At 38.4% G+C, this 20,334-nt stretch overlaps 2 protein-coding genes across 3 annotated transcripts in view; both read left to right on the top strand.

Annotated features, from left to right (window-relative positions):
- Positions 1–16,637, top strand: part of cntn2 (contactin 2) — a 27,744-nt gene extending 11,107 nt beyond the window's left edge. For both annotated transcript variants that reach the window (XM_015046591.1, XM_015046590.1), the window contains exons 7-23: positions 232–334; positions 1,666–1,847; positions 1,969–2,105; positions 2,374–2,503; positions 2,768–2,918; positions 3,434–3,561; positions 4,193–4,368; positions 5,608–5,728; positions 6,482–6,640; positions 7,752–7,901; positions 8,402–8,472; positions 9,606–9,840; positions 10,889–11,001; positions 12,059–12,245; positions 13,028–13,140; positions 13,432–13,600; positions 14,593–16,637. In XM_015046591.1, the coding sequence (XP_014902077.1) occupies positions 232–334; positions 1,666–1,847; positions 1,969–2,105; positions 2,374–2,503; positions 2,768–2,918; positions 3,434–3,561; positions 4,193–4,368; positions 5,608–5,728; positions 6,482–6,640; positions 7,752–7,901; positions 8,402–8,472; positions 9,606–9,840; positions 10,889–11,001; positions 12,059–12,245; positions 13,028–13,140; positions 13,432–13,600; positions 14,593–14,693 (2,426 nt within the window). In that variant the 3' untranslated portion in view covers positions 14,694–16,637. The remainder of the gene's footprint in view (positions 1–231; positions 335–1,665; positions 1,848–1,968; positions 2,106–2,373; positions 2,504–2,767; positions 2,919–3,433; positions 3,562–4,192; positions 4,369–5,607; positions 5,729–6,481; positions 6,641–7,751; positions 7,902–8,401; positions 8,473–9,605; positions 9,841–10,888; positions 11,002–12,058; positions 12,246–13,027; positions 13,141–13,431; positions 13,601–14,592) is intronic.
- A 2,732-nt stretch (positions 16,638–19,369) lies between these two features.
- Positions 19,370–20,334, top strand: part of LOC106956038 (acidic mammalian chitinase-like) — a 22,830-nt gene continuing 21,865 nt past the window's right edge. The window contains exons 1-2 of the mRNA XM_015046595.1: positions 19,370–19,407; positions 19,532–19,591. Of these exons, the coding sequence (XP_014902081.1) occupies positions 19,573–19,591 (19 nt within the window). The 5' untranslated portion in view covers positions 19,370–19,407; positions 19,532–19,572. The remainder of the gene's footprint in view (positions 19,408–19,531; positions 19,592–20,334) is intronic.

Genomic DNA, 20,334 nt, shown 5'->3' with positions numbered 1-20,334 from the left:
GTCCAAAGTGGGGCCTGGACGTTTGGTTCTGAGAAATCAGATAGCAGAACATCAGTCAGTACAAAGAGCATTTATGATTCTTCAAATCTTGCAGAGCTTTATTGTGACTGATGCTTCATGTCTGTTCATATTTATAGTCATTTTAAAGAAGTTCATTATTTTGAGAATTTTTCTGTGTCAAAAACCCAAGTAATTCTGCACCATTAAATGATCTGTTGTTTTCTTTGTCAGCCAATCCCAGGAGGTCAGCACCAAGCATTAGGCTGCGCTTCCCAGCGGAGACTTACGCCCTCGCTGGACACACCGCCCAATTGGAATGCTTTGCGAACGGAAAGTAAGCTTGCAACAAGAAATTAGAACATATTCTAGAAAAAAAACTCAACTCACCTCTAACTTTATATTTAGATCAATACAGAACTTGATCAAAGGGTTGAAAAAAGCAAACAGTCTGTAAAAATACACGACTTATTCAAAACACGGCACAATGTGATTCTCTTTTTTGGGGAGCCTAATTTGCACACTGTACGTGGAACAAGAATTTTTATATTTAATATGTATATTGTAAAACAAAAATATATTTATTCTCAAGATTCCTGCAACCTTATATATCAACACTATACTGATTTACATACCATATACCAAAAATAATAAGAAAATAACTTTTTTGGTAATTACACTAATATATTTCAATTAAGAAAGAAGGGAAAGAAAGAAATAAGATGATAATATAAAAATACTTTATAAATTTCTAAATTCTAAAAGAGATTGAAAGTAAACACTCAGATTTTCTTTAACACATTTAAAGCTTGCTTAGGTTAGTGCAGTAGTGGTAAAAAAATCAGGCAGCAGTGTCTTATTCAAAATGTGGTAAAATGGATTTTAGCTACATTTTTTATATATAGAAAGACATATAAGTAACACATAGGACCTCTGTATATAAATATGAATTTTATTTATTACTAAAATATATATTTTTTATTCAGAAAAAAAATATAGAGAGAATTACTTTGTTCACAAGGAGTAATTCTCCTCTTGTGAAAGTAAATCCGTTATGGTAGGATCTGTCGCATCAGACACCTGCTTACTCAGCATTTTCAGGACCAGACCTAAATAAGGCGAGGCGCCGTCGCTCCTCCACTCTGGAACATTGTCACTGAAAAATCTGAGTTATGCAGAAACTGTTGGTTCCTTTAAATCGGGACTGAAAACAGTTTGATCACAGATTGACACAGATTTGCCTTTTTGAAGCACGAGGGTAAAGACTCAATTTGGATATAAAGTTTTCTTTATTACTGGTGTTTTGACATCGTATGTGATGTTTCTAAGTGTTATTGCAGTCTTAAGGAAATGATCACATATCAGCGCTGCTTTCTTGTTGTCTTTCCTTTGATGTCCTGTAAAGCTCTTTGTCTGGGTTTTAGCATGAATGTTGCTCTATAAATAAACTGGTCTTGTCTTAATTATGGCATTTGCAGCAATCCAGCAGCCAGTCAGGCGTAATGATGCCCCCTGCAGTTCAACCGTAGAGCTTTAGACATTCATTAAAATCTGTGTTTTAATCCAGACTCACTTGCCATCGCTCCAGTGACTGAGCAGTCATTCATGACTCACCGATTTGTTGTTTTTCTGAGTGTAAGTATGTCTAAATTCTTTTGTATTTTTCAGTCCAGTCCCAAAGCTTCGGTGGAGGAAGGTTGACGGTTTAATGCCGTCCAAAGCAGGCTCCACCTCACAGAGTCACACACTCACCTTACCTGAACTCTCTTTTGACGACGAGGGACTTTATGAGTGTGAAGCCTACAACTCAGAAGGACGTGACACATACCAGGGACGCATCATTGTTCAAGGTACCACGCAGAGAGGATTGTAGTGAAATCCGCCATTCATCTGGGATGTTTTGTCTTTGTTTGACCAGCCTCTCTCTCTCTCTCTCTCTCTCTCTCTCTCTCTCTCTCTCCATCCCTGCAGCTCAGCCGGAGTGGTTGCAGGTGATGAGCGACTCGGAGGTGGAGATCAGCTCAGAACTTCACTGGAGCTGCTTAGCTGCTGGAAAACCTCGACCAGCTGTCCGCTGGATACGCAACGGATTGTTTCTCACCACACAGGTAACACACAGAAGCTCTGTTGATCAGATATCCTGTTTTAGATATTTTGTTTCTGAGCTCATGAAGTCCTGATTTTACATCAAACTTCTATGGTGAAATTCTAGTTTTAAATAATTTACAATTAGGATTGATTTATCAGGACTACAGCTGCTCTGTAACTAAATGAGCTCTTGCTTGATCGTTTTGCTGTTCAGTTGAAGATAGTACTGACAATTACTTCACTCTTTCTCTCACGTTATTTGGTTCATGCTTCCTGTCGGGGAAAAAGGATCGGGTGACGGTGAACGGAGCGCATCTGAAAATCATCAGTCTGGCCCTGGAGGATTCAGGGATGTACCAGTGTGTGGCCGAGAACAAACACGGCACTATTTATTCATCTGCCGAGCTGAGGGTCCAAGGTAAGAGAGGCAGTGCAGTCAGAGACAGTTTTAACTGCACACTCGGACAAACCGATGAGGTGAAGTGTGGAATTTCTGAAGGTTTTTATGCCAGTCAGAAACACCCAATCAGAGCCAGGAGGAGGGTCTCAGAGCTGTCAGTCAACCCTAGTTTACTTGTTGCTTAATGTGCTGATGGCAGAGAACCAACTTACCGTTCCAGGAAAACTATTTCATGTCATGACACTGCATTCTGACTTCCTGCATGCCGTGTCCCTGTTCCAGTCCAGGCTCCGGATTTCAGGCTGAATCCGGTGAGGAAGCTGATCCCAGCAGCCAGAGGCGGCCAGGTGGTGATCGAGTGTCGCCCTCGCGCGGCACCGAAGCCCATCCTGTTCTGGAGCCGTGGGACGGAGCTTCTGACCAACAGCAGCAGGTACCAGGCTGTAGCAGAAACAGGAAAATATGCGTTGTTGCTCCCAGGCAGAAGAAAGACAAACATTTCTGAGATTTGATTTTTTTTTCTTTGACATTCCACAACAACCTCTGACTCCCACAAAGTACTTTAATGTCGTAATGCTGAAGGCAGACTTTGGTGACTTCAGCAGATTCTAAAAAACACAACGACTCTTTATATAATATAAAGAGTCGTTGTGTTTTTTAGAGTCGGTGCTGGTTTCCTCAGAGCTGTCACTTATTCTGCATATTATACGACACAACCATCTCCTGCTCACCCTGCCACACTCTGCTAATCATCAGAAAAGATATACATATTGTCAGACATTAAAGTTTCATAATAAATAAAAAAAGAAATGTCTTTTTTTTTATTTACCAATAAACTGATGATATGAAAATAAGGCACAAAACTATGTTTATATCTGTTAGCAGAGCTCTGGTTAGCCAGCTGCGTGTTTTTGTTCTGTTTTATGCCTCCTGTCTGTCTCCTCCCAGGATCACAGTAACTCCAGATGGCACGCTGTGGATCTACAACATCAGCCGGGCAGATGAAGGAAAATATACCTGCTTTGCTGAGAACTACCTGGGCAAAGCCAACAGCACTGGACACCTGTCTGTTAGAGGTAAACTGTGGCTTCATGTCTCAGTGAAACCCAACACTGCATCCTCTGCACTCTGGCTGGGTCCCTGTTGCCACTTGAAGTTCATCCAGTTTGTTTGCCGCAGATCTAATGTTGTCCATTATCACTGATGGACTGGAAGAGATGGTTTGAACTCTGCTGCTATATGTAGGGCTGTAGTTCAGGTAGCATGTGAGCTCTTGAGGCGCTAATCAGACGCTTCCTGTTGGGTAAAAAAACACTTTGTTGCCATAGTCAACAGATCATGACGACTCATTTGTGATCTGCGGCCAAATGTTGACCAAACATTTCTGTATGAAAATCAAGACCCGGTTCTAGTTTGCACGGAATATATTTGCAAAAAAATTGGAAACTTTCGGAAACATCTGTGTAAGGCTCTGTTATTTACATATCCCTTGATTATTTTATTATTTTGCAGATTAAAATGCCAACCAGGTTTGGCTTAACAGTTGTTTCTATGCCGCTCTTCTTTCTGTATTGCCGTCTGTCCCAGCTTTCGCTATCAGGAACGAGAAGATAACTAACGATCCCTAAAGAGAGAATCTCTACCATGTGCGCTTTGCCCAGCTAAATATTATCTCTTAATATTTACATACATGTATTTAACTTGCAGATGCCACCAAAATCACACTGGCTCCCTCCAACGCTGACATCAACCAGGGGGAGAACGTGACGCTGCAGTGCCACGCCTCCCATGACCCAACCATGGACTTGACCTTCACCTGGGCCCTCAATGGGGTTCTGCTGGACCTGGAGAACTGGGCTGGGCCGTACCAGCGGGTGGAGGCGGTGAGCGCCGTGACCCAGAACCTCATACCTCAACTGTGTGGCACAGCCTGAAGTCCTGGTTGTAGAACGACATTTCAGTCTGCTGTGGGACGTCATTCTTTTATGATCCAGATTTAGGCCTGTCACGATAACAGACTTTATCGGACGATAATTGTCCCACAAATTATTGTAATTCATAAGAATATTGTCATTTTGACCCCATTTTCAACTAATATGATGACAACAGCATAATAATCCAAGTACTCAGCCTGTCACGATACATTTTACTGGATGATAAATTGCCCTAGAGATTATTGTGATAAACGATAATGTTATTGTTTTCAGGCAATTTTCAAGAAATATATTTTTAATGACACACAAACACAATAAAAAAAAAGAAGGAAAGGAAAGCTACATACAACTGAAACCATAAAGAAACGGATTATGAAGTCTCTGTAAACCAAATTCCCCTTAAAAAATATGAATAATCAGAATGAAAAATATTGAATTAACATTTTAATTAATTATGTAATTGATTAATTGCTTGACAGTCTTAACTATGATCATCATTGAAGGTGATGAGGTAGAGAAATTGCGACGAAAACGTATTCTATCTTAGACTCTGCTGCTGATTTCTGTTATACCACACCTGGAATTCACAGCACAGTCATCGCTTTCAGCACTGTTCTATTTTCAGCCCTTCTATGAATAAGAATAAAATTACACTATACATCACACAGAGGATTCAGCTGCATGCGACTAAAATAGAATGCTTTTACAGCAAAGACCCTTTACAGGAGATCTGCTACATCTGATTAGTTTCTTATTTCATTCATTTGTACTGAAATATTTTAATGTTCTCTCACAGGCAGATGCTCTAAGTGCACCAGTAGCTGCATTTTCCACTACAGATGTGCGCGAAACTTTTCAGATATATTCCGCTAATGTCGAATCGCTCCCTTCGTCCCCTCTCACCTCCTCCAAGATTTTGTAACTGCGGAGTTGCGCAATGACAATCACACGTGAATAAACTTATTCACGTGTGATAAATTAGATAGAAAAATAGAAAAACGAGGTGTGTTTTTTTCCCCCCGAAATTGCCGTGTGTCCATTAACAGAATTTATTTTTGTAATTCCAATTTGCGCAATTATACGGTCAATGGAAACGCCGCCAGTGACGTCTGACTTCGCAGATTGTTTTCCGTCGGCAGAGCAGAACCTAATTCCCGCTGTTCTCCGTCTGTCCCTCTGTCCTTTCAGAAGGAAAACATCGGCGACCTGCTTATTGTAAACGCTCAGCTGAGTCAGGCCGGAATATTTACCTGCACAGCTCAGACTGTGGTGGACAGCGCTTCTTCTTCTGCTAAACTGGTTGTGCGAGGTGAGTAACATCAAAGCTTCTGACACCTGCTTCATTTTTAGAAAGAAAATGAGAGTAGAGAGAATCTTCATATATATATATATATATATATATATATATATATATATATATATATATATATATAATTAAATCAATCAAAGTCCCACTGATATCGACCTGTTTAGCTCGTACTGAACAGAGTTGGAATGTTTAACGATGTTGAAAATGTTGGGAAATGAGACATTTTCGAAGTGATATATTGATAATGGCATAATAATGCAAGTTCACCCTCTCAACGATCAATACACGTTCATGTTGTAAAGAACACCTCTCACTGGAACTGGAGGACATTTTAAATATCCAAAGTAAAACAAATAAAATCCCACACGCATCCAAGTCCACAAATAAAACGGATCATTTATCTGTAAATTAATGATCAGAATGGAAATGATCAAGCTCGTTTTAATTTATCATGAAGTTGATTGTGACGGGCTTATCGGTTCATCGCTGATGTTTTGGCACCTTTATGTTTGCAGTTTAAACACTAAACTCACAGCCATGTGGCCCGTCACAACTACTGGTGTTAAGTAGTTCATAAATAATTCACTTCCATTTATGTGATACAAGTTATTATTTGCATCTGCTGCTGAATTTCTGCAGTTGCAGAGAAAAATTGCTAACCATGTTGATGTGATTTGAGGCGTGGAGTCAAAGTCCAGCTTCTGACTGATTCATGTGAATACTGTGGACACAATGTGCTGCTTTGGTGCCCAGGACCCCCAGGACCACCCGGTGGTCTGCTGGTGAAGAACGTGGCCGAGATGTCGGTGGAACTCAAGTGGAGCCGTGGCTATGACAACCACAGTCCCATTGGCAAATACGTCATAATGGGTCGATCGTCTCTCTCGTCAGAGTGGAGGAAGATGATGACAGGTGTGTGATGTCGTGGCGTTTGGTCCAAGGGGCAAATTGTCATCATGTGCAAAATCACTTTTTGAGCCAAGAAGTGAGGGAGACTACTTTTGTTGAAGGATTTATTGTCCTCTCACATTCAATAGAACCTCTCTACTCCATTATTAACAGCTACAATGTAGCGCCAAGGGACTTTAGTTCTGTAATCTATAGTATATATGAACAAAATATAAGGTTTTAACTTCCAAACTTTAGCTGATAATTATCATTGAACATCTACAGTGTGAATAGAGAGATCATCAAGTGCCGAATGTTCAGTAAAATGTCGTTCCTGTGAGCAAATTATTACTTTGCACGATAGAGTGGAAGTGACAGGAACAAGTAATAAGCCACATCATTTAATTTAAAGACATGAACATAGAAAGTGTCACAACACTTAACACATTGACATTTTAGACAAATGTAATGGCACACAGGTAGAAAACAAATCCATTTGGACAACAAAATAAGCAGTCTGTCCCACCAAATGGAAATTAAAAACTTAAACACACAAATTAAGCAAACCGTTGTGGTTCAACAGAGCTTTAGTTTTACAAGATGTTTTTTTTTTTGTGCAAAACTAAGAATCTTGTTTAATGTTTTTAAAAGGATGTGTTCCTGTTAAAAATGCTCAAGAAAATATGTCACATAAACAAAAACCTGCAAACAGTAAAAACGTGAGCGGACTTCCTAATGATCTGAACCTTTGTTCATTTTCATTTCCACCGTCTGTCCCGGACATTTCCAATGAAGTAACAACTGACTGTCTGTGTTTTGATTTTTAGCCTTTGTGTCATCAGCACATGGCGATGAAATGTATTTTATCGTGATATTGGTATCACGATAAAATACATTTTATTTTATTATATGATACGGCCCAGCCATACATCTGCTATTCAGGCGGGGTGAGAAAAGTAAAAGCCATGCTGTTTGTGGTTATTTAATGAGAGTCCAAATGTAATCGTAATGTTCTTTAGAACAACAAAATCTTGACACATTTCTTTCTGTGTTCCACCTCCTCATTTGAAATACGCCGTAAAGGACAGAATCAGTCCATAAAAATAAACCCAGGTGCCTTTAATGTTCTCACCAGAACCAGCAAACATCGAGGGGAACGCCGAGTCGGCGCGGGTGACCGGATTGATTCCCTGGATGGATTATGAATTCCAGGTCATCGCCAGCAACATTCTGGGCAGTGGGGAGCCCAGCATGCCGTCCCACGTCATCCGCACAAAGCAAGCAGGTAACGTCCCAAAAAGAGACCCCCAGTCTCACACCATCGCCCTGGCAACTGTTTCAACGCAGAGTCATTTTTGCTGTAAATGAAATTCTCTAGAGCTGCCTGACCAAACCCTTGAAAAATGATTGAGCTTAATAAATAATTATGATACAAAATGAATGTGTTTATCGTTTGAGTAAAGACTCAAGAGTTGTGTTTGTGTTTTAGGGTTTTAAAACCATTGAAAGCCGACTTATTAGAGATACCATGGCTGGAGTTGCTCACCCAGAGCTTGTGAGGAAATAAATTACAACAATTTATTGAAGTAGTTTTCTACACTTCATTTAGTCAGAGGACCAGAACTGTGCAGTTCTTAACTTCTGCAAATGTTAGGAAATATTTTGTTTCCAAGGCGACTTCTCCCTTAAACGCTTTAACTATTTTCCAGACAGATTGTACTTTTTAAGCTTCTCCACCTAGAGGTTTCACACCTCGTGTTCTGTGTTTTCATGTTTGGATCACAGCTCCTACGGTGGCCCCAAGTGGACTCAGTGGAGGGGGAGGAAACCGCAATGAACTGATTATTACCTGGACTGTGAGTAGCTGGTCTTCAGCTTTTGTGCTGTCCATGACTACAGGCATGTGGCATTCACACAGTAGCGTGCTGCTCTGCAACAAAACCAAGTTTTATGATGATACTTTTTTTTTTTCTTCCATACAGGATTTATTGATAATATTTGATGAACAGGGCAGACCTTACAGGGTACACCTAGGTCAGGTCATTCTCAGACTGTGGTCTGCTGGCGCCCCCTTGTGGCCCGCAACTTAACTTACCAAAGGATTGCGTTTATAAATACTAACGAATAAATGGCTTAAAACCGGGTCACTCAAAAGAAAGACTGAAGTCACTGGTGGAGAGAAAACAACGCCAGAAATACTGTGTGATCTGAGGAAGCCAAGTCATGAGTGCTGAGAGTATTGGTGTGACGTTCGTGAGCGATTCGATTCTTTTGAACGAGTCTCAGTTGGTCAGAACTGTTCTATGTTTTCCGACTTTGCTTGCTCATAATGCTCTGCTCTCACGTCAACAGCTAGTTATTTTTTATTTAATTAAAAAGGATTTAATCTACAAAATAAACACAATAGAAAAATACAATTGACTGAAAATGGTTGATAATTTTTATACTTAATGGTGCAGAAGAGGATATTTGTTTCTACCAAAGTAATGCATACAAACAATGATAGTAAAGAACAACTTCTTCTTTTCTGATTTCCATGTATTTGACACAATTGGAAAGTTTTGAATCCATACTTTCAGAATCTGTAAATAACTCCAAACGACCCTCAGTAGATGTGTTCATGACTTTGTTGTGGCCAGCCCCATTTACAAAACTCCTTTCTCATTAGGATGAACCAAGAAAACTACAATAAGTGAGTTAAGAGACTAATATTTCAATTTAAGGTTGTATATGTTGTTGTGTTTTTGTGGGGTGGTTTCGAGTCGGGTGGTCCATGAGGGTTTGTGAAATGGGTCAAGTGGTCCTCAGGCTGAAAAAGTTTGAGAAACACTGCTCTAGGTTACTGGTCAGGTGTCATGGGAACCCATCCAACCGTGGTTGGCACATGATAATTCACCGGATGGGATGGACAGGCTACTAACGCTAACAACAACAACTCCAGCACTGACGCTTTGCCCTTCTTGTTCTTGCTTTGTCCTGAATCGTCCAGCCCATGGCCAGGGAGTACCAGAACGGGGACGGCTTTGGCTACATTCTGGCCTTCAGGAAGAAAGACACGCCGCTGTGGTCGGAGGTGCAAATCCCACATGTCGAGTCCTCTCGCTACGTCTACTACAATGAAAGCCTGACGCCTTACACTCCTTTTGAAGTAAAGATCAAAGCGTACAACCGCAGAGGTGAAGGTCCGTTCAGCCAGCTCTCGGATGTCTACTCCGCAGAGGAAGGCGAGTCTTTCACTTCGCTCCAGTTCAGCTCAGCTTTGAACTCTCACCCATCATGAATTCTTGCAATGTTTGATCATTTGAGATTATCAATAGATCTAATTTAAAGTGTGATTAAATGGATTCGAAATTGGGCTCTTAATATATGCAGTGAGATCATTTTGGGGGGGGGGACATTCACACCGGTCTTGTCAAAGGACCACAAATGGCTCCCAAGCCACACTTTTTACATCCCTACCATAGCTGCTCACGGAAACTCCCCAGTGTAAGACGAACAGGAAAATCCCCTGCCCCTTTACACATTCACATGGTTTGACATTGTCTCCAATGTTCTCTTCCACCACTAGAGAGCAGCCACAGCCTTGGCACAACCGTCACATATTTACATGTTGTGTCAGTTTGTAAATAAAAATAAGACCTTTATTTATCCAGAAGAAATTACTTTCTTAACTGTGGCAAAAGGAGGGTGATGGAGAAGGAGTTGTAACATTAAGTATAATTTAAAATTACACAACTAGATGACATAAACATAAAAGAACCCAATAAACCACTTATCTCCTTGTTATCTGAGGAGATGAGCGTGTCTGGTCTCTTGATTTCCTCCAGCAGACTTAAAGGACAACAAGCTTATTACAAAGTTTTAGGAACTGATAACAAAATTAAGTTTCCATGTATTTTAAAAAAAGAGTATAGTCTAGACAGACACCCAGATTTAGACATTCAGGAACCTTTTTAAGGAGTCCCATCAACGGTACGGATAGCTGATTGCAAACAGCATTTTTTTTGTTTTGTTTATACCATCCCACATGACTTTGGTCTTAAAGGTATTTATCTGAAGATTTCAAAAGGATTGTACTAAGTTGAAGTTGTTGGAGGATACAAGTAGAGAATTGTGTCATCAGCATAGAACTGTATAACTGAAACCACCCCAGATCTAGCTGCTTTATTAGTAAATTGGACAGAACGGCCGGGTCAAGTCTTGACCCCTGTGGAACATTAGTTGGTATATTATAATTTAGTTTGCTTTATGAAGTTTGTCGCCCCTCCGTAGAGCCAACTGTGAGACCTTCAGGCATCAATGCCACAGCACTGTCGGCCTTTGAGATCCAGGTGTCATGGGAACCCATCCAGCCGCTTAGCAACGGGATCCTAAGAGGATATGAGGTAAGCAGCTTCACTCACGCTAACATGGCTGCAAATCAAATGCCATGGTCATTTTTATAAATATGTTACTCTGTTTTCATGGGAAAATCAGCTCACAAAGCACAGCAACCTGTACCAAATAGTTGAAGTGGTTTTATGGTCAACAGGTTGCCCAGTGAGGGCAGCATCAGAAAACCGAAGTGGATTTGGTGACCAAATATATGCATTTTTTGTATGAATTGTTTCAGTTTCTGGTAATCTGGTGGAATTTCAATGAAAGGAAAGTTGTTTAATGACAGAGCCAGCAGCTCAGTTTATATTAGTGGATAATAAATCACTATCTGTTCTCTCAGACAGCTTTTTCATTACTGCTTATGCGTGTAGAATTGCTTTGACCTATTGTAAAAGGTGGACTGATTGTTTATTACTCCAGTTTGACGTAATCCAGGCTCATATTATCAGCTTTTTTGGTTTCAGTCCAGTTCAGAGCAAAGGGATTTTTTTATTAGTGACAAGAAAGCTGATGTCAGCAGCTGATTACTGGTTGATAAAATTATGACAATCAGTTTTTATTTTCCTGTTTGTCAACCTCAGCTGGTCATTATTGCAAAAGTACAAATTTTCACCCAGCATTTTTGGTCGAGTTTCTAGCGCAAATATCTTAGTACACTTTAAATAAGACAAAACTAACTTACAAGTAACTTTTCAGCAAGATATAGAAGCTTGTTTAAAGCAAACTATTTCTTAATATTGATGAAGTATTTGTTCCATTGGCAGATTATTTAACTTATAACACTGAAAAAAATTCTTATTAGTGAAATAATTTGTCATTGGAATTGGAATGTTTTCATCAATATTAAGGAATTATTTACTGAAATGAGCTCCTGTATCTTACTGGAAAATGACTTATGAGTTAGTTTTGTCTTATTTCAGGTGTATTAAGATGTTTTCACTGGAAACTATACCAAAAATATTGCGTAAGATTTTGTGTTTTTGCAGTGCGAAGACCGGAAAAACCAAAACTCCGAATGAAGGGGCAGAGGAAACCTAAGTGTCTACATTCTGTGTTTGTCCTCAGATCCGATACTGGCGGCAGCACGAGAGAGAGGCGGCCGCGGACCGGGTGAGGACGGCCGGGCTGCAGCTGACGGCCCGGGTATCCGGCCTTCGACCGAGCACGCGGTACAACGTGGCCGTTCTGGCGTACAACAGCGCCGGCACGGGGCCTCCGTCGCCTCGCACCGCCGTCACCACCAGGAAACCACGTAAGGCTGCAGTTCTCCCCTGGCAACGCACGCGTTCCAATCCAACACCACTCAGCCCTGGAGAGCTCGTTTAGGCTGTCACAAAGTAACTTTACGAAAGTCCAGCAGACAGTAACTCTGTTCGCTTTAGCACTTCAACTTCCAGCAGTTAGTTTATTTTTTACATCTTTTTTATTAAAGCCAAACAAACAAATTACAATACACAATTGTTATTGCACATATACGTACACCCATCAACACGCTTAAAGATGTAGTGCATTAAAAAAAAGCAGAAATACAATACACCAGTTTCAGCCCTTCTCGGTTGCTTTTTCAACAAAATAAAAAAAGTTTAATTGAAAATGAAACTAGAGAACAATCCCAACCAAGTCAGCCAAAACCCCCAAAAACCCATTGTTTTGTCCATTTTTCTTTGAGCATTGAAAAGATAAAGTAATTACAATTAGTAACAATAAAACTGTATAGAAGTGTAAAACTAATTGTGATGACAATCTGGATGTTTCCTGGTGACCTCTAGTCAGATCAGACTGTGTGTGTGTGTGTGTGTGTGTGTGTGTGTGTGTGTGTGTGTGTGTGTGTGTGTCTTATGAACGGATGCCAACAAAATGGCATCTGATCCTCTGAATCTGAATCTCTGTGCAAATGCAGCCCAACAAGTTAATTTTCTTAACTTTGTCGATCCATATCAGAAAACTAGATTCTTTTTACCATTTTCTAAACCTGCCTTAGTTCATTTTAGTATTTTGTATCTAATATTTTTAATGCCTGTCCTTCAATGTTAGCTCCCAATCGTCCTCCAGGCAACGTGTCGACTGAAACCAAAGGCTCTGAAGTAACGCTGAAGTGGAGTCATGTGACAGCGATGCACAACGAGTCAGCCGTGTTGGGCTATAAGGTCAGTTCTCTGAACATAGGAAGTCTAAGCGGTCAGCACTGACCTCAGCTGCAGCTCAAAACAACAACAGGACAAAGGAATTTCTTCCATTTTGGTTAGTTTTACTTTTATGCAAATCTTCTGTTTCTGAAATGCTCTCCTGTCCCTGTAACGACAGTAAATCTTCATTTCAGGAGACTTTCTGGATGCATTCTGATGAAGTTCCTGCCTCGCTGTCTCCCTATGAAGCCTAATGTTGCTTGGTCTTTTTTTTAAGCTTTTTTAAGAGCTGCTTGCGTTGCTATTTTTCAGATTCTGTACAGACATGATGACCAGACTGTAATGAAGTTTCTGGACAAATCGAAGACGTCATTGACTCTGCCACTAACTAAAGACTACGGCTACGCAATGCTGGAGATCCGGACATGGGGCGAGGGCGGAGACGGGCCGTCTCATGAGGTCATCGTGTCCCAGGACTCTGGTAAGATTTGACAGCCTGAGTCACATCTTTCACTATTGAGAAGTAAAATGAGATTATTAGAGGAAGCAGAAGAAGTTACCATGAACACCCACTCTTCTTTTTCCCCTTTAAATTGTTTTCCCCATCTTTCTTCTTTTTTTATCCTTTTTATACCATATGTGTCCTTTACGTTTGAAATAAACTAAACGCAAATTTGAATGAAATTTTTTTTAGATGTGTATATATATATATATATATATATATATCATTTGTAACACTCTGCTTATGAGAGTAAATCTGTTTGACTTCTCCGTGGTCTTCAAACAACAACGCTGAGAGCCACACTACCAGAGAGGACATGTTAAAAAAACAGAAATGGACAGCAATAAATCAAACAATCACATAATAAATTAAAACAAACTCAATAGTTTCCACATGGATGATGTATCATTTGTCTCTTTTCTCTCTTTCTGTTAAAAACTTAAATGATAAAAGTCTTCACTCTGATTCTTTGGTCTCAATTATCCTATTTTTTGAAGGACAATTTTGTTTACAGACTCGTTATAATTCATTTTATTTGATATTTCTGTTGTATTGTTTGCGTTAAATTTTAATTAGAATTTAAAGTTTATTGATCTTTGAGAATGTGTTCTTGCATTATTTTGTCATAACCATTGTGCTACTTGAAAATGGTCTCAAAACAACAATTTTATCATGTATCACAATAACATCTGGGACAATTTATCATCCAGCAGAATTTCTTCTTGTAACAGGCCTATTTGTACCAGATTTTAGCTTCTAACTAATTTTTGTCCATTGTACTTTTGGCAAGTCAAAATACAAAAAGAAAAACAACTTAAGAACAGTTGATTGAATGCATAAACATCTGTGTGAGACTGAGTACTTCAGTTTAAACCTAAAAGCTGAGATTCTTTCCTCCTATCAGCCCCACTTACACAGAAAAACACTCTGACCTACACTGAGCCGTGCTGCTCTCTCTCTCCATTTCACAGGAACCGGAATGATGGTGCAGAAGGACGCCTCCTCCGCACTGACCAGCTCCCTCCTCCACATGGCCACTGGCCCGGTTCTCTTGGCCCTCAGCCTCCTGTGATCCATCTGCTACTGTTAGTGAAGCGAAGGCTCCAGGTGGACTTTAGATTTCATTCCTTATAATAACAGTTTTAACATCTCAGTGCAGTGGAGGGAACCAGAACTTACCACTCCTGGGGTCTTCATGAACATCAGCTCTTAAGGTGCAAACAGAACTGAGTGAGTGGATGGTTAGCATTGTTAGCTTCTAGATGTGTGATCTGACATTCACTCCAAGAGCAGCTGTATCTACATCATTTAATTTGGAAATAAAAAAAACCTTTCATCTGCTGCAGTTGTTTTCTGCATGTCAGGTCTCACTGTCTTCCTGTTTTCCTGGACGTGCATGGAGCAGCGTAACCCGACAGAATGAAGGCTGCATGTTGTTCCCTCCATCCCCTCGTCTCTCCTCGCTGCAACTCCGTCTTTAGAGAGGAGGGTCTCAATTGTCTCTGCAAAACCAGGGACTAAGCACCCGCTTTAATCTGGTTAAAGTTGAGTTGAAGCTTTTAAAATGCTGTCCATTGTTTTTCTTTGGATATTTATTTTTTTACTTTTTGCCCTAATAAGCATGGCATTCTGGGGTTAACAAGTTTTCACCCTGCATTCACGGATATTTTAGGGAGGATAATTAGATAGCTGGGGCGGTCAGCTCTAAAACTATCGTGGCCATTCTGAAACCAAGAAAATCGGAATTTTGTACTCTGATGAAAAAGGAAAGAGTTTTGTGTAACAAACCACTGTAGCCGCCAGGTTAGTGCCTCAGCACTGCAGAAGAAAATGATTTGTTTCTGTTGTGCTCGTATTTCAGATTAGCTCACAGTAGCAAGTGTAAAATACAGAACATAGGTTTTTGTCTTTAAGTAAAAAAAAAAAAAGAGTTGACGCCTTCAAAACAACATAAGTTCCCGTTACTGTAGATTAGAAAAAGAAATGTCCTTTCTGCCATTTGCTCTGACCGCAACAATCGGACGGACCTTTAAGCTGACTTGCTCTGTTTGTGTTTTTGTCTCTGTTGTAACCGCAGCAGACGGCAGAGCACGTCCGCTCCTTTTATCATTGATAGAATATGTGCCTGCAGTGTAAAAAAACGTTCATGTTTGATGTGTTTATTGCTGATCATTTTCTGCCGATAAGGCTAATCAGAGGGAGAGATGATAGAGTTGTTAGTATTACTGAGCTGTGGTCAGGCCACCAGCGCTGACGCAACACGTCTGACCCTCTGCAGTTCCCAGAACCCACCGAGCCTCCAGAACACTCGCCGCCTTCTGTTGTTTCTAAAGGTTCTTGCTGTTATATTTGTTTATTTATTTATTTTTTTGCCTTATTTATTTCAATCTGTTGATTTTTACTTATATATTTATTGTTTTGCCGAGAACTCTTTTTTTATTTGCACAATTTATTTATTTATTTTTTTGTCAAAGTGTTTGCACTATCTTTTATTTGTTATGCAGGATTTAGTTCAGGGGTGTCCAAAGTGTGGCTGGGGGGCCATTTGTGCCCCCTCCACCCCAAAAATTAAAAATTGTCTGTTCTTTTTACGTAACAGTCCAAAGTCCTTTTTATGTTTTAGATCTTCAATTCATAAACGTTTGTTTATTGTTGAAAAGGTTTTCTTTTTTATTTCATGAAGTTTGTGACTCATCTGAAGTTTAAATTTGCCAGTTTAGACACTACTTGACTTGAATGGAATTTCCCAGAGTTGCTGTTCTGTAACTTCTGAACTGACTGGAAAATGTTTTTATAGCCTATTTATCAACACATCAGTGCATAGTGCAGATATGAAATTGTCTGGTTTTAATTTAAAGCTGCAATTCTGCTTCAGTTGAGTCTTGTATGTCCAATCAAATAATTATGATCCAAGACGTTTTGCTGATTTTATCATTTGAATAAACAGCAGTTATTACTGGTAGTCCTCTGTGCCAACTGGCCTCTGATCCGAGTCCATAAACAGGCAGGAAGTTGTCGATCAGCCTGTTTGTACCACTAAGCTCTCACCTGAAGCAGTCAGCAAAGCTTGGGTCCGGTTTCTCTTCAAGTCTTTGTATTTAAATGGCTTTGACGACAAGACTTGTTTACTTTGCTAGTGGTTGAATGATAGACTACTTGATTGTACATGCAAATGCTTTATTTGATCATTTCAACATGTTTTGTGTTGCAGTTTTATGACTTTGAGTTAGTTAGTTTGTGATGTATCAGGAAACTTTTTCTGTAGTCAGCGATGCTTAGGGCTGCTGTTGGTGGTGCAGGTGTAATGTTGCTGTTGGTTTTCTCCAGCAGTAGGTGTGAAGTTAAAACCTGGGAAACATTTTCTATATTTGCAGGAAAAAAATGAGAAAACTGATTTTTTTTCCTTGACATATATATATATAGTCTATATTCATCTTAGTGAAATACATACATAACCTGTTTATACACGACTTCTAACGTCTGCTCTGTCTTCCACTCCCAAATGTAAAGCATCACACAGCAGTTGTCAGAACCACTGAATGTAGTTTACGGTGTGTGTCGTTGTGCTTTATACTCTGTACAGTGTTTTTTTTTTATGCCTTCAGTGTTCAGTGCAGAGCCATAAGGATGTGTGACCATATATGGTAGTGTTCGCCAAACAGACCTGGCTTGAATCAGTTCTGGCTTATTTTGCCTTTGGGTCTTTTTATTATTATTATTATTATTATTATTATTATTATTATTTATTTTTATTATTATTATTTATTTTTATTATTATTATTTATTTTTATTGTAACTGAATGGAAGGCACAAGAAGATTGCTTCATGTAAAGCTGTTTTTAAATAAACACATTGGAATTATATTTGAGCAAAGTGTTTATTTTCTTTTATGTCAACTCATCAAAATCACTGCCTGGCCTTTGTTGTACAGATGATAGAAAGACTCAAACAAATTTTATTTTATTCAAATAAAATGCAACTAGCCCCCACAAAGTTGGTGAATTCAGTTCAGTTTAAAAATATATTAATTCTAAAAGGAAATCAAATGTTTTTTTGCTACTTGATGACCGAAGGATTTCTTATACAAACACACAATTATGTCCATATAAGACCAAAATATCCAACATGAAGAACAGAGAGAATTAAACTAATGTTTTTTTTCTATGTTTACCAATAATAAATCATCCATTTCAACAAATCAATGATTCCCAAATCCATACACAAAGTGTGTGACGTATGAATTCATAACATTAAGTTCAGCTCTGTCTGTCTATCTTCTGATTCACAACAAATGTCTGAAAAACATCCAAAAAATAAAAAAAAAACACATCAAAATTGTATAGAGAAAGATAATCAGTTCAATCCATTGATATTAACAGATTCAAGCCATCATACTGAGCATGCATGTGGTGACAGTGGAAAGGAAAACTCTGCTTTAACAGGAAGTTGACCAGCCATCTGCCACCACACAAAGAGAGAAAGACAAGCACAAGAAAAACTCATTCAGCTGTTTGATGTAGAAAAATGACGAGAGAATTTAAACTTTTTTGACCATAATATTTCCTGGATATATAAGGTTATTATGAACATTTATCTGCTGATTTGACTGCTGAACAACAGGAAAGCCACAACATTCAAAAATATTAACTGATTTAATCATTAACCAAGACTTATTGGAATTGAAAGAACTATTTTTATCTGATTGTGTATTAAATTTTAAAAGTGATTATATTAATCACAAAGCCTTAAATAAATGAAATACATTTTTTAGTTGTTCCGCCTCAAGATTAAAGTAATTTTCCCCACTTTTTAAATCTTTACTCACTTTTTAAAAGTAAAATGTAAATAGAAATAGAAAACATTTCTTTTTATTCCTTTTACCATGTTTTACTTTGTTTTTTAAAATGTCAGAAATTATCTTATTGATTCAATTAAAAATAATTACATACTAATTCAATCTTAATAACCTGAACTAACTGTACATGATATCTTTTTTTCTACCCTTCCTCTGACTCTTACCCCTGATTTAACCCAAGAAATGAATTAACTTTCACGGTAAATATAAGTGACAGGAAGTTTGACATCATATCGTCTGAATCCTGAAAGGTTATTCCAGTTTTTCTTTACGGGTGTGGGCACTTATGCAACCATCACAAAGACAATAAAGTTTTATTGTCTTTGTCTATAACACTATCTCAGTTATTACAAACATGAAGAACAGAAAAAAAACCCTCTGGTAAGTCTGTAATTGTTATTTTGTGAAACTCTACGTGTAAAACTTCTTAGTCGGCTGTAATGTAGTTTTAAAGTTCAGTGAGTCAGCGACTTGAGAAATGCAGTGTTTATGTGGAACTGCCCCTTTAGTTGTAGCTCCCCTTTGGCTTATTATTTAATAATAAGCCAAAGGCCCCAGGGTCAAAGTTCATCGGGACACAAGCAGGAAGTTGCAAGCTTCCTTCTCAGAGTTATATCTAACTATTTATTAGTCCTGTTTTTTTTATTTTATCACCTTTCTTTGTATCGATTTCATTTATAGAGATGCTGTATAAACTGATTACACCTATCGCTGCTCCCAGCCTGATACTGCGGCTCACTTTCCTGGACTTCCAGATGTTTGACCTGTCTGCCCTTGAAGTCGGGTCATTAATCAATTTCATCAGCTCTCCATCACGCCGAGTTCTTATCAGCTGCACTTTGCCACCTTCTATTAGTCATTAGTAAGAATAATATAAATAAGAAGCCTCTTTAGTGAAGTCAGGACTCTGCCTTGTTCCTCGTGAAGAACGGTACCGATTTTTGACTTACGCACAAACAGAAAACCTTGTTTATTATTACATTTTCAAAACCTACACACTTTCTGTTCACAGCTTTGTTAAATGTTTTATGTTGTTCATTCCTTTGGTGTTGCAGATCTGCAGCAGTGAAGGGACTGGAACTCCAACCGGGACAAAATGACTAAGCTACTCCTCGGTAAACCTTCTTCATTCACTCTTCAAGCCGATAAGCATTCAAAGCAAAGACAGCAATGAATGGATTTTATTGTGTGTCACATATATATGATTGTCAAGCTGCTGTTGCTGTTCCTCCTTCTACTTGCTCATCATGATCATCATAATCGTTATGTAAAGTTTGGATGATAGATTTGAAGTGTTTAGGTGATTATTTGGTATAGATAATAAGATGATACAGAAGTTTGTACCTAAAACATTAAGAGCTTAGCAGCTGATAAATAGTCTAACTTTCTTTTCAGTTATAGGTATTTCCAAATATTCCAAAACATGAGAAATGAAAACCTTGTTTATAATTGTGGTTGAAAAACATGTAAGGAACTTAATTTCCTGTCAACAGCCCAGTGAAACAAAGGAAATACAGCTTTGAAGTTTTTATTTTCCAGATTGCTTCAAAACGCAGGAAACAAAAAACAGCTATATATTTTTTTCACTTAAACCAAAACGTGTTAATAATAATAATAATAATAATAATAATAATAATAATAATAATAATAATAATAATAATTATTATTATTATTATTATTATTATTAATAATAATAATAATAATAATAATATTATTATTATTATTATTATTATTATATATATATATATATATATATTATATATATATATTATATATATATATACATATATATATATATATATATATATATATATATATATATATATATAATTTTTTTTATATATATATATATAATCTT

Source organism: Poecilia latipinna, unplaced genomic scaffold, assembly GCF_001443285.1.
Source record: "Poecilia latipinna isolate Pla-1442-1.1 unplaced genomic scaffold, P_latipinna-1.0 Scaffold784, whole genome shotgun sequence".
Taxonomy (NCBI): domain Eukaryota; kingdom Metazoa; phylum Chordata; class Actinopteri; order Cyprinodontiformes; family Poeciliidae; genus Poecilia; species Poecilia latipinna.
The sequence above is the reverse complement of the archived record's forward strand: the minus strand, read 5'-3'. Positions and strand labels throughout refer to the sequence as shown.